The sequence below is a fragment of the Aulostomus chinensis genome, chromosome 6 (genome assembly GCF_037954235.1).
Source record: "Aulostomus chinensis isolate RoL2024-O1b breed Wild chromosome 6, RoL_Achi_v1.0, whole genome shotgun sequence".
Taxonomy (NCBI): domain Eukaryota; kingdom Metazoa; phylum Chordata; class Actinopteri; order Syngnathiformes; family Aulostomidae; genus Aulostomus; species Aulostomus chinensis.
Window position 1 is genome coordinate 17,016,677 of NC_141325.1, and position 14,069 is coordinate 17,030,745.

General features: G+C 42.3%; 1 protein-coding gene across 4 annotated transcripts in view; it reads left to right on the forward strand.

The window, feature by feature from the left end:
* Positions 1 to 12,950, forward strand: part of znrf3 (zinc and ring finger 3) — a 69,520-nt gene extending 56,570 nt beyond the window's left edge. For 2 of the 4 annotated variants that reach the window (XM_086206836.1, XM_086206838.1), the window contains exons 3-8: positions 2,351 to 2,425; positions 4,029 to 4,160; positions 5,481 to 5,591; positions 7,172 to 7,339; positions 9,072 to 9,174; positions 9,372 to 12,950. In XM_086206836.1, coding sequence (XP_086062962.1) covers positions 2,351 to 2,425; positions 4,029 to 4,160; positions 5,481 to 5,591; positions 7,172 to 7,339; positions 9,072 to 9,174; positions 9,372 to 11,122 — 2,340 coding nt within the window. In that variant the 3' untranslated portion in view covers positions 11,123 to 12,950. Of the gene's footprint in view, positions 1 to 1,463; positions 1,713 to 2,350; positions 2,426 to 4,028; positions 4,161 to 5,480; positions 5,592 to 7,171; positions 7,340 to 9,071; positions 9,175 to 9,371 lie in introns of those variants that run through there. The other 2 variants (XM_086206839.1, XM_086206837.1) reach the window with 2 other exon arrangements.
* The last annotated feature ends 1,119 nt before the right edge of the window (positions 12,951 to 14,069 follow it).

Here is a 14,069-nt window from a genome sequence, read left to right on the forward strand (position 1 = left end):
ATGAAAGCCAGATTTATAAACATCTTGTTTGCAGATTAAATCGAATTAGTTATTATATGATCGCATTTTGCTCAGATTTACACTCAAAAGTTGAATTAATAGACTTTCATAGAGTTGCCAACCCTCCTATCATTTGATTCGCGTCCCTTTAAAAAAGGGGAGGTTGGTCCAGGATGTGTGTCGTTATACATGGAGGTGAAAATCAAATGTACTGTACTGTTGTATCCTTCATAGAAGGATACAACCTTGTACCTATGATTTCTTTTTTATCACCTCCGTCAAGGTTGCAAGTGAGCTTGGTTGGTTGACGTCATGATGACGTGAAAGCGACTGAGAATCGTCACTTGAGTCAGTTGTATCATCAGTGCATGACACTTAGCTACTGTAAGCTAACGCAAGATCAGACACATTTTTTTTCTCCTTTGTCTCGTTGCCAAAGTTGGTCTCCTTGCCGTTCAGTGCAAAAAACATCTTGGTACCAACAAGAAATTTATTGACTCCAAACTTACTGAACTTCTATGAACATAGTACACAGGGCACACAGGAAAAATAATATAAACTCTCTGAGAGGGAAATTTTCACAAAACACCTATGCCATGAAGCTTTCTAAGAGTTCAGGGAATCAAAGGAGGTAAATGGAGAGCACTCAGAGAACGCATTCCTCCGCCGTGGAGGCTACGTGGATACAGAATACGAACGTGGCTTTTCGGTGTTTGCTTCCCACCAAAAATAGGTCCTCCAGAATGCAGTTCAAGAAGGCAGTTCCAGAACACAGTCCGTACCACCCTCAGGAGCATGACACTAACCTCTCTAATTAGATTGTATCGCCTCAATGAATGAATTAAAAAATCTGAGATATCTGCAGGCCGAAATGTCATCTTAATTTGTGACTGACACCAGCCCATATATCCTGGCAATGGCTGAGATCAGTTGTCAGGATCCAGGATCTATCATTTTTATTTGGATCACTTTCAAAAAAATAATTACTTTTCCTTGTAATATTACCCCTATTTCCAGCCAATTTCATCAGAAGCGTTCTATTAGTTTTTGAGATATGCCGCTAATAAACAGATGCATGCTGGTGATCACATGACCGCCTTGGCTGAGGTAAATTCATAGAGTTCCAACAAGGACAAACCATTACGGTCAGTTTGTCAATCAGTATAATCATGCTAAACAAACTCTGAATCATTCATTGTCCAAACATTAGGCTTTGTTCATATCATCTTCCACTAAAACATCAAAGCATCAAAGAGACTCTGGTCCCTCCCTCCTTCAAGGTTTTCAGTGTGTTGTTGTGGCGACTTCACAAAGCCTTCTCTCTTTTCTTGCCTGTGTTGAAGCTGCATAAATGTCTTCAACATTCTATTGTTGAGTATTGTTACTGTTACCCCTCTCACACACATACACACACTCTCTCTCTCACTCACTCACTCACTCACACACATACACACACACACTCCTCTTTCTGTCCTCTGTCAGTGCCGGCAGACTGGGGCAGTGACTCTCTCCAACCGCTCGGCAAGCTGAGTCGCAGCACTGTACATTGTCACTTTGATCTTCACCCCCTTCTTCCTTCCAGTTATAAAGAGCACTGGCAAGCACCCAAGGGCACTTGATAATACCAGGATATGATCCCAGCCACACTCTTTTAGATCATGTAGTGCAGACATCAAAACTCTGTCTAAATAGGGAACCATGAATCAAGCCGGGTGAGAACGACTTGCAGGAGAAAGCAGGAGTTAAGATAATGGAATTTTTTTTTTTTTCCAGCAAGGGGAAGCCAATTTGGATTCTGCAGAGATTCTTGGGGTTCTGCACATCCAAGCATTTCCTTTATCTTTTGCCTTTAGCAGAAGTCTTCAAAAGACTCCTCTGCTGCGACTCCTCTCTGCGCGACGATGAAAAAAAAAAAAGGCTTGCATTTGTAGCAGTTGGAAACTCTTGATAACTTTATTCTACTATTCTGAGTGCACGCACACTCACAGAATTCAAATTCATGTAATTCTTAGTCGCTTAGTTGCAGAGGTGAATTGCATGTGTTAGTTCTTGACAGAAGGATGCAATTGTTCTAGTTTTTGTCAGGGTAATCTGATGCACATTTACAAAGAATGACATCATGAAGACCATATGTGCACATTTCACCAAATGTTATCAATGCCTTGTTTACTTCTTGCCTGTTGAGGGTTTTTTTTTTTTTTTTTGTCCTGTTCCAGAATTATATATTCACATTCAGGCAGATAACTCCCTCTAGTGGCTATAAAATGAATGTGAAAACATGAAATTGACAGGTTTGTTTTTTTTCTCCCCGCTCTCATGGAGTAACTGTTACTCTGTTTTGTGTTTGCAGGCAAAGAGAGCCGTACAAAGGGGGGCCACGGCTGTTATCTTTGATGTGTCAGAAAATCCCGATGCCATTGACCAGGTTGGTACACATTTTTTACACACACACACACACACACACACACAGACATTTATCACCACTGAAATACTTGTGTGTGAGAATCACTTGTGCTCAGCTGCCTTGCCTCTGTGACTGGCTGTGCTGTTTGCACAAACAATGATCTTTCTATCTTTAGTTTTGTTCCGAAGCATGTGGATCAGCCGTGCTCATTGAACCATTCTGGGCCTTTTGAGCTCTCTAACTTGTGTTTGGATGAGTGCAATGTGAGGACTGCAAATGGATATCCAGGTTCAGCTTTCACTAGACCATGACCAAACTCTGTTGAGCTCTTAATTGCACAGGTAGTGCACATTACCTCATCCCGCGGGATGAAGGATTTGTCTTTGTTCTCCTCCAAACATGCAGTATATTTCTTGTCACACATACCCAGACAGCCCAATTCCTCCCTTTTCCACTCTTGTCTTTTGCTGCTGAGAGGTATAATATTTGAGTTGCTCGTCTGAGCGCCTTTTGTCGCAAGAATTCTCCTGTGGTATTCATCCTCACCACAGCAGGCCTGGACTTGCAGGATTTTTTTTTTTTTCCCTTTCCCTCCTCTCCTCTTCTTCTCTGCTGCTGGGTCGTAAAGTGCGTTGCTGAGAGATAAAAGGGATTGCATGGAGACCACATGAAAGGCAGCTCTGGGCGGCTATGTTAAATTCCCCCGAGAGGCTTTTCCAGTCAGAGCTGCCCGATCAGCAGAGACAAGACCCGCAAGGCCGAGGGGCAGGGAGGTGGAGCTTATTGAGAATTAAGGTCCCGGGGCCAAAATTAAGAGAATCTTTTCAAAGTTAATGTACTTGGCCTCGTCTTTCCTCTCAATTTATATTGTAATGTGATGCCAAGTGCTGCTTGTGGCTAAAATATTTCCAGTTCTTTGAAGGGGTGGGGGGGGGGGGGGGGACTTTCTTTAAACACCAAGACATACATGCATGTTCTTTTTTGACATTTCTTGAGGTTTGCAGGCGTAATTTCAAGCAGCAAATTGTTTGTCAAATGTCAATCCTTTCTTAAAGAGGGAGCAGCATACCAAAACTGAGCAGGAGAACAAACGTTTCAACACATATACTTTAAAACCAGAACATACTGTATTTCACTTGGGAATATGACGACAGCAGAAGAAATAGAAATACGAATATCTTCGGTAATTCCCTTGGGCTTTTCAAATTACAGATTCCACCAGCAGACAAGAGGCAAGGATATATAGAGGAGAGGAAGTAAAGAAACTTGTCAACGCCAGAACAGACTTCCTCCTCCTCCTGCTCCCTCTGGCAAACCGTGACCACAGTTTCCATGTTTTGAGCCGATAGGCCACTTTGCTCAGTTGGTAAAAGGAGAATTTTTTTCTCTCGGACTGTCCATTAGGGCAGTATTTCCTAAATGTTTTGCCTTATATCAAATTGAAATATCTACTTTCAGTCATTCATTTGACAATGAATAGTGAGCAGATCAACCGCAGTAAAAAAACAAAACACTTACGCTGCGGCCAGTGGGGATCCTGATCAACTAAAAAAACTGTCATGGGTAAAAGTTCTTTGGCAGCAGCAAATCATGAAGTTCTATGTGTTTTTTTACCCTCCTCCAGCTCAACCAGGTTGCAGAGGACCCCCTGAAGCGACCGGTGGTGTACGTGAAGGGCAATGACGCTGTTAAGTTGATGAACATCGTCAACAAGCAGAAAGTGGCTCGTGCTCGGATACAACACAGACCACCGAGGGTAAGCACTCCTGCCAACCCCCCCCCCCCCCCCCCCAAAAAAAACCCCTCCGTGCACATGACACGTGTGTGAAAAGACAATCTAAGGCACATATGAGGAGCATGAGAAAGAGGCTGACTTGTTTGTGCGGCTGATGATCTGCAACAGAGCTGAGGAGTTGTTGTTGTTGTTTTTTTTTTAAGACTTGTAGGCAAACAAAAATTCCAGCTGCGAAATCTGACCCCTTTTTCCTTTCTTGTCCGGTGCCCCTAGGCAAAGGAGGTTTTCGGGGAACAGTGAGAGATGAATATCAGCCATTCAAAGAGCTGTTTGTTTGCTTGCTCTGAATATTTGATAAGAGACCAGCTCACTTTGAGGTTAAAAAAATTTGACATAATGCAGGCCTGAGAGAAAGCACTGTCTGATAAGAGAGCAAGTTTCCGACATAGAATTAAACAATCAGCTCTTTTTTAATAGAATTTTGTACAGATGTTTGGGACATGGGTCAGCTTCTTAATTTAGTTCCCAGTGCTCAAGAAAAAGAGATGTCAAGTATCTTGTTTTTCTGGTCTTGAACCATGTAGAACTGATTTGTAAAAGAAGCAGCAATAACTTAAATACGCAAACACAGAAGTTAGCATTTCTATCAGTTCAAAAACTAAGGGGATTCTTAGGTTGTTGTTTTTTTTGTTGTTGTTGTTTTTTTTTATCACTGCAAAAAGATCTGTTGCAAATAAAAGTATATTGGACTTACAAGTTTTGCCCCAGCAGGGTAATCTTTACTTATCGACGACTGTATGATTTGTTTGACTTTTTGTAAGTGTAGATACAACAACATAGCCAAACTATTAGGCTACTGAGGAGTACATGAAGGATATTTCTCCTCCTTTTGGTGCGATCACATTCAATTTCTATGTCACCAGCTATAGTTTCCCTCAGGCACGTGTCAGCAACAGGTGTTTTTGAGATGCATAAACTTCCAAATTTCCAAGTGTGGTATCAACAGATGTAAATCAAAGATTTAAACCTCACATGCCTCACAATCAGAGAGGCGTTGAACAATGCTAACATATTCCTGTGGGTGTAGGATTTATTCCTCTGCTACTTTATTCTTCCCAGAACTGTGAAGTTTTGTGGACATATATGTCATTTAAAAGTGAATGAGTCCCAGTGTTGAATGTCCAGGTCTGCTGAGCGACTTCCTAAAGTGTAACTAAATATCATGAACTGTCAGTGAACAGAAAAGAAAAATGTACCCATTGCATTTTCCAACCATTTCCTCCAGCTGCATGTGAAGCTAATTTGTCAAAATTGCATTCTTCCCTCCCTCCTGTTCCACAGCAGCCGACAGAATATTTTGACATGGGCATCTTCCTGGCTTTCTTTGTGGTTGTGTCGCTGGTTTGCCTCATTCTGCTCATCAAGATCAAACTGAAGCAAAGGAGAAGTCAGGTCAGTGTCTAATCGCACGCTCATCATCTCCATTAGAACAGACAACTTTGTTTATCGCCGTTAAACTCAAAGAAGATCAAACCTGTGTGTGTCTCACTCACAAAACACGCCCTTGTTTTTCCAGTCACAGCAGGACTGCGCTGGGAGTTGCAGGCATGGAGTCAGGGGACAGTAGTGCCACCGTTGATTGATTCCTTTCGTGTTGGCAAAAAGCTGTCAGTGGAGGCTTATGTGGGGTGGATAAATCAGGATTTGCATTTAATAAGCACTGATGAGAGGTCAGCTGTTGGCGCCAAATTACAGAGTCAGGACAGGGTAGAAAACCTATCGTGGCATCCGTTAAGACAGGTGTAATCCTGCCAGCACGTGTGTGTGTGTGTGTGTGTGTGTGTGTCTTGACTGTTTTTCTCAGTGTGGGTGTATAATGGGTGTGTATGTGTGTGTGTGTGTGTGTGTGCGTGTGTGCATGTGACAGGAATGTATGATCTGATCACGACTTCTTTTGGTGGTTAATTAAGAGAACAGCTCACACCAGAGGCACATTATTCACATGTGACAACCTTTTTCTTTGCAAAATGGGAAAAATGTAATGAGTTACATAAAACAAAGTTATAAAACACAATCGCAGTTGTGAGAATGGTGCAGACATCTCAGGCACATTAATGACAGATTCCTTAAGGGTTTGCCCACACAAGTTTGCAGTTAATTACACATTAATCATGTTGAATTTCAATTCTTCATGTTTTGTTGAGCAGGATTCCCTTTACGGCACCCTTGCCAACCACAGTGTGTCCTTAAAAACTCTATTTTCCAGTGCTGATGGAGAGAATCTAGTTGACTAAAGTCTCTGCCATAAATGATGCCATGTACTCAAGGGATGCACTCGTGACTCAGTCAGGGGAGTTCAGTAAATCACAAAGGCTGCCAAATGAGTCATCAAGTTTAATCCCGGCAAACAATTTCCTATCAGTCATCTATATTTAATAAGTGAACATTTGAAGGTGGCACGAAACTGAGATTAACTGTTAATTTTTCAATCAAAAAAAGGAATTCACTGCCAAAAAGAGTGGTCCTCCCCGCTGTCATTTAAGCGTGATTACACTCACAGACGCTTGGACGGATGTAAGGTGAAAAGAAAAAAAAAAAAAAACTGATTTGACCCGATTGAAATATTTGTCTTATTTGTTGGCCCTCGTGATAAATTCTCTGAGTTTATAGTCTTAAAATTGAAAATAGCAAATTCCTAGCCTGCAGACATAAAAAAAAAAAGAAGGCCACAAGTTTTTGGAAAAGTCATTTTAATCTTTGTGGTTTAGTTAAGATTGACTCGGAAGAAATGATATTGTTAGTGTAATTTTACATGAATAATAAGCTTGTCATTCATGTAATATGGTGAATTTTCACATGTATTTTTTTTTTAATCGCTCATGTACGTACTCACTCATGTCAGAGAATGTGTCATCTTGAAAATATTCCTTAAATTAATGGAGGAAAAAAAACTTATGTATGAGCCCTGAATTCTACAGATGTTCTTACATGTTGTGTTCTCGCTGACCATTTCCTCCTTCCTCCCACCGCAGAGCTCCATGAACAGAATGGCCATCCAGGCGCTAGAAAAGATGGAGACGCGCAAGTTCAAGGCCAAAGGAAAGGGCCAACGGGAGAGCAGCTGCGGAGCCTTGGATTCACTAAGCAGCAGCTCCACGTCTGACTGCGCCATTTGCCTGGAGAAATACATCGATGGCGAGGTAAGAAGAGGCATTTGCTTGACACTACGGATCGAATTATCGAATCTGTCACTAGTGGTGTTCCTTGAAATTGCCTCGACACATATCCATCGTATAAAAGTAATGTCCCTTTTTTTTTTCTTGGCTCGTCTTCTTGCTGAAGAAGCTATTTGTATACCAAAAAAGTACTTCATTTACTCCTCATTTGAAATTTCCATGGTATTTACTATTTTTCCTAGCATTAAGATAATGTCTTAATGAATGGAAAAGTACTCAAGGGTATGATACAAATGTTTTGGGAATTTTGAGCAACATTTGACCTTTGACACAGAATCAGGATTCAACACAGACACAGCTGTAACATGTGCTGAGTCCCTTTTATACTACAGAAGAAACCAAACATCTTCCTTGTGGCCGTGGTCGTGTGGTCATCTACCCACTGAGTTTGTTTTCTTTTTCATTGCATGGACATGAAACATAATGCAGTGATGTGGACAATAGAATGGAAGTTCCCCTGATGTGCATGGGGACTACAGGCCTGCAGTCCTTGGGAATGTTCTTTCCGGCACCTTTTTAGATGTTTAGCTCTGTCTTTCAGAGCACCTGGAGAGATAACGGTGCCCAAAGTGTGTTAGATTCTGATTAAACTTCCTGTTTTCCCAGTGCGGCTTCTCTAATCCTTCAAGGCCTCGCTGTCAAAATATATGGCCTCATCTTGGTTTGGGTTTACCGTAACTCTATTGCTCATCCTCATTCATGGACGCTAGAGGGACAAAGCCCCGGTGCCCAGGGGGGGGGGAGGGCATAGCCGGTGTATGTGTGTGCTTTTGTGGTAATGTGTCTCTTCAGTAAGGAGGAGAAGAAAACACAACAAAGCGTGGCGCCAGGATTGCACAGAGGAAGTGGCGATATAAAAGGCTTGAATGGCATCAAAGCATTTTTTTGCGCAGTGAGCCATACAACAAAAACTTGGGTGGAAAAGAGCCCACAGATGAGTCACGTTAAGGCAGAAAGTAAAATATTTATGGCTGTGTGAGAGCTCTCACTGGAAAAGAATATTATAATTCATACTTGCGGTGCTCCTGCTCCTGTGCCATGCTAATGGGAATGTGAACTGTCACATTCTTTTCATATGAATCCTCAAGTGGAAGCATGTTTGTTTTGTTCTTGTTCTTGTAGCTTAGCGTTTTGTTTGTGGCATGATAGGATGCTGGCTCCTTAGGGTGTAAAACATAAGCACTGTCACCAAACAGCCTCAGCAGAGGGTTCAGTGTAGCTTTGCTGCCACCTTCTGGACATTTAAATGCTTCCAAAAACAGTTAAATTCACTCTGGTACTGAGTGTCATTTTTAGATGCGTAATAGAAACAGATAGCTGGTAACTCTGGGAATTTTCTCTTTAAGCCTGAGAGAATCACTCATGTTAAATCTCAATTAAGTTCCTCTCATTTTTTTTTTTTTTAGTGGTTAATGCCTAAATTGAAATTGAAATCATGGCAAGACAAGAAACCTCACAAAATGTCACTGCAGTGTATTGACCTGTTCTACTTATTTGGATGTAAAGTCTTCTACAAGAAATGCTTAAAAATTGCTACCACATGATATTCCAACATAATGATCAAGCTAAGATATTTAGACGTGTTGCTGAATCGTCTTTGTGTTGTTTACATATTTGCTGCTATTTCTTTTTTGGGGTAAAAAAGTGACCGTCAAATCTTCTTGTGTTTTGTTTTGGTTTTTTTTTTTCCCTCCAGGAGCTGCGGGTCATCCCTTGTGCTCACAGATTTCATAAGAAATGTGTGGACCCCTGGTTGCTCCAGCATCACACCTGTCCCCATTGTCGACACAATATCATTGGTATGTTTCACCACCGTCATCTGTTTGGCTTTGACGTTTACATCAAATATGCTTTGTCAACAGCAGATACACATATTTCAGTGCAGTAAATATTCTTCCTTCCTTGGTTAGAAATGGGATGTTGCATTTTCATTCATATGAGAGAGTAATTCATAACGTCATTTAAAAGTTTCAAAATGTGTTATTTCTCTTCACAGAGCAAAAGAAGGGAAATCCAGGACAGGCCTGTATGGACCCTGGCAACTCAGTCCATGGCCGGCAGCAGAGGGTGGTACTGCCTGTCCATTATCCCGGCAGGGTGCACCGTGCTGGCCAGGTGACAGCCTACCCAACTAGAACAAGTATGGACCCCCATGGTAATGCTATTACTGTGCTTACTGTGGACCAGCACCCAGATCCTCAGGGTTTGTACCCGCCCCAATCAACGTCTGCCTTCCTGCGGAGCTACCACCCCACCCTCCATCTGGACCACTCACTTAACCCCCATCACTGCGGATTAGAGCACCGTGGGCCCCCTGCCTACCAAGCACAGCCGCATCACGCTGCTTTTAAAAGACCCAAGTTCCATGGACGCAACTTCTCACGAGCAGCCTGCTTCTCGCAGTATGAGACTATGTATCAGCACTACTATTTTCAGGGGTTGACTTACCCTCAGCAACCAGAGGGTGGCCAAGGACCTACTGTGGCAGGACAGCTTGCAGGTGGTGGAGGGGCTCATAAGGGCCACCACAGCAGGGCCTTCCAGCAGGGTCTGTTGTATCCCACAGTGGTACACATGGCACCTGCCTCTTCTTCACGGATAGGTGATACTGGTAGTACTTCTGGCCTGAGCTGTTACCATGGCCACCGCTCAGTGTGTAGTGGTTACCTTGCTGACTGCCCTGGTAGTGACAGCAGCAGCAGCAGCTCGGGTCAGTGCCACTGTTCCTCCAGTGACTCCATGTTGGACTGTACCGAGGTCAGTAACCAAGGAGTGTACGGTAGCTGCTCTACTTTCCGCAGCTCGTTGAGCAGTGACTACGATCCATACGTCTACCGAAGTAAGAGCCCATGTAGGGGCTCTGCCGGGGAAGCAGGGACTGCAGCTTGCACTTCACTTCCTGCAGAGGACTCTTCATCCCCTGCTCCCCTGGGAAATGACTGCCTCCAGCTTCCTCCTGGGGCTTCAGGATATAACTCTGGGGACCACCTCTCCAATTGCAGCTTGGAGCCCCGCTACAGCAGTCGCTCATCACTGGAACCCAGGGAGAACAGCAACACTAGTGCTACCTCAGGCAGGGCTTCAGAAGCTACCGGGGCAGACAGGGCAAAGGGGGCGCAAGAGGAATCAGGGGAGCTTGGGGCTGCAGCTTGTAGCTGCTGTTTTGAGGTGCTTCCTGCAAATGTGGAGTGCAAGGGGCAGGACTTGGACCAAGCTGGGCCTCTGGCGTCAGGACGCTGTCACAGGGGGATGGAATTTCAGAGCTCCACCTCCAAGAACTACTTTGCTTCTGAGCACATGTGCCCTTCCTCGGAGCAAGCAAGCTATGAAGGGCTGCCTTGCTGTTTTTACAAAGAGATGAAGGTCCACAGGGCCACGGCAGGGCGTTACACAGAGGACTATGCTGTCAATGTGCAGTATGCGCATGGAGACTCAGAGGCCTGCTCTGGACAAGGGTGCTGTGAACTCAACCAGAGAATACCCATAATTCCTGAGGACACAGATTGTGAAATGGGTATAGGAGCAGAGACACATAGCAGTTTATTGCCTATCAGTGTCACAATGGAGGCAGAGGTGCAAACAGGGGAGCGACATGAGCCCAGGGAGGGGTACTTCACCTCAGGACAATTCAGAGGTCAGCCATACCAGCAGGAGGAGACGCGGGCTTTGTTTCACCCTCAACTCTCTGCAATCCCCAATTCATTGGGAAGCAGTACTTCGACAAATGAGGGAGGTCTGGGTATATGAACTCGAGTCCAGAGAGAAGGAACTCAGTTAAAAGTATGTATTTGGTACCACATCAGTCAGTCAATCATTCAAACTCTCAGTTGCCTTGTACTAACCTTGCTCTCTGAGCACTGAATGTTATCATCGAAGTTTGTGTGGATTTCTACTGAAATGGCCTGTCATTTCTCGATATACAGTGTATCAAGTTCATTCCTGTGGCCACGAATGTCTCAGAAATTGGTTGGTTTTGGCATCTGTTTGCAGACTGCTACCATCAAGGGTTAGGCCCTTCAGCACAAGGAAATTGGGCCCATTTTTATGTGAGAATTATTAAGAATAAGATCACAAGTCTCCATCTTCTTATGTCACAAACATCTGCATCTCCATGTATACATTATTTAGTATATGTGCGCACATGAACACGGACTGCCTATAAAGCTTCAACCACCAACTCAAATAGGTTGTACGGACATAGCTATACCAAAACAGAAAGACATGATTGTGTGCGCGCGCGCGTGTGTGTGTGTGTGTGTGTGTGTGTGTGTGTGTGTGTGGGTTTTGTTTTTTTTCCCAGTTTTTTTTTTTTTTTTTCATTAGCAGGGAAGGGGGTTTAAGTGTCTGTGACCCACACATTTCTCTGAGGAGACGAAGCTATATATTACGGAAAAATGCATAGAAATGTGAATGCAAGACTGACACTGGTCTCTATTCAGTAAGATACATAATTTGTTTTATGCATTGCATTTCTATCCAGTCGTGGCCTACCTGTATGAGATGTGTTAGAGCGACATGAAAGCCTTATGCTGGTAAGCTATTTGTAGCAATATCTACTGCACAACTCATTGTCGAATCCCAGACTGAAGTGACTGTCTTGGGGTCAGTAGATTTCTTCAGAAGTAGAGTGTACCACTCTACCTCTTGTTCGGAAGCCCTTAGAAATGGTATTTTAGCTGTCACTTACCTGATTTCCTCCATGAGGCTTGGTCTAATAAGTATATACGGTTCTTAAGATTCTTACATGTATCAAAAGGCCAAAGGAAAGTAGCTGGAAAAAAACTCATATTTCATAAGGGTTCCTTATTGTACTGTGACTTAAAAACAAAAAAAAACAAAAATGCAGTTATACATACCACAGTCTATCCGGTTTAATCATATTGTGCTGTGCATAGTACATACTCGTGATATCAATGCTTGTCATTCATGCCTTTCTGTTTGTCCTGCAGACTGTTTATATACTGTTTCTATGAAATATACACATTCTCTACACAGAGGAAAACCTTCTGAAATAGCCCTATTTATAAGTTAACCCAGTGCTGTAATCAAGTGAGAATCTAATCTTGCCTTTTGCATAGAGTTATGTACCTACTGCAAGTATAACATTTGGGGTACTTGAGTCACTATTTAATTTTGTTATTGTTTCTAGCACTTAAGAAGATTTAAAATGTGTATAAAAATTAATATTTTTTAATTTTTTAAGAATATAATTATTTTCTGTCATTACCATTACAAATGTTTTAAAAAAAGGCTAGAAATCAATCTGTGTATATTTCTGTACCTGTATAGCAACACATTTCATAAATGGAAATATGTTCTCTGAATATTTATTTACTAATATATTTATCTTTAAGCCATGTCTTATGTTCAGAGTATATGAATGTTTGAGCTATTTGGTTGCTTTTTATTTTGAGACAAAAAATCACTAACATGAGACTTTGTATATACATGGTAATTGCACACAAGACGATTAAATCTTCTCTGACCAAAAAAACGATTTTAAAACTTTAGTACCATACAGTTTTGTAATTAAAATGTACAAAGATCTGTAAAATATACAGTTTTATTCAAGTAACTGATGTTGTGGCGTCCTTTTTTTTCCACTACAGATTGTTAGTGGTTCATTGATTTTTTTTTTTATTTACTTTTTTACAGGGCAAAGCTAATCAAAAAGACTGACTACAGATATTTGGAACTGATATACGTTCATAGTGGAAAATTAAAATCTTGGCCTCAAAATTAATATTATAGATTTTTCAGTCTTTTTTGCATTTTCAGCACTAAGTATTGTGACGTTTGTTCATTTGGAAATATTTGTCACCTTACTTTTGACACCTTTGTTCCTCTGCAGCTGTCAATCACACAGTAGCCTTCAGTATTGGTAGGCTACACTGATAGCAGGAAGTAAAACCCAGATGATGCCCATTAGAGAGGTACTGTAAAAATCTTACATTTTTATTTAGTATTTTTGACTTTTTTTTTGTTTATAAAAAAATAGGGCTGTACGGTGGTGCAGTGGTCAGCACTGTCGCCTCACAGCAAGAAGGTTCTTGGTTCAAGCCTCAGCTCCAGCACAGGATCTTTCTGTGTGGAGTCTCCATGTTCTCCCTGTTCCTGTGTGGGTTCTCTCTGGTACTCCAGCTTCCTCCCACAGTCCAAAGACATCAAGAGAGGACGAGGCTGACTGATACTCTAAATTGACCGTAGGTGTGACTGTGAGTGTGAATGCTTGTCTGTCTCTATGTGTTGGCCCTGTGATGGACTGTGACCTGTCCAGGGTGAACCCTGCCTCTCACCCGTAGGGATAGGCTCCAGCCCTCCTGTGACCCTAAACAGGAATAAGCGGAAGAAAATGGATGGATGGATTGATCAAAATATGTTCTTGTCATATGAATTCATATGCCATGATGAGGGGATTGGTATATTGGCAGACTATTAACTTTGGTCACACATTTTCAGAGCTTTGTAGAGTGTGTATGTCCAATTCTCAGTTATGCAGCCGGGCTATGGGGTTATAAAGATGCCCAAAAAATAAAAATTTAATTCAAAATAAAGACCTTAGATGGTTTCTTTTGCAGTAGTCATGGCACTCTAGGGAGCTATGGGTTTGGAACTGGTGGAGGCTAACATGGCTGTTGGACTGCCTCGCTGATATGCCAGTGTGGAGTAACGATGTGTTCACCTGGTATCAGGT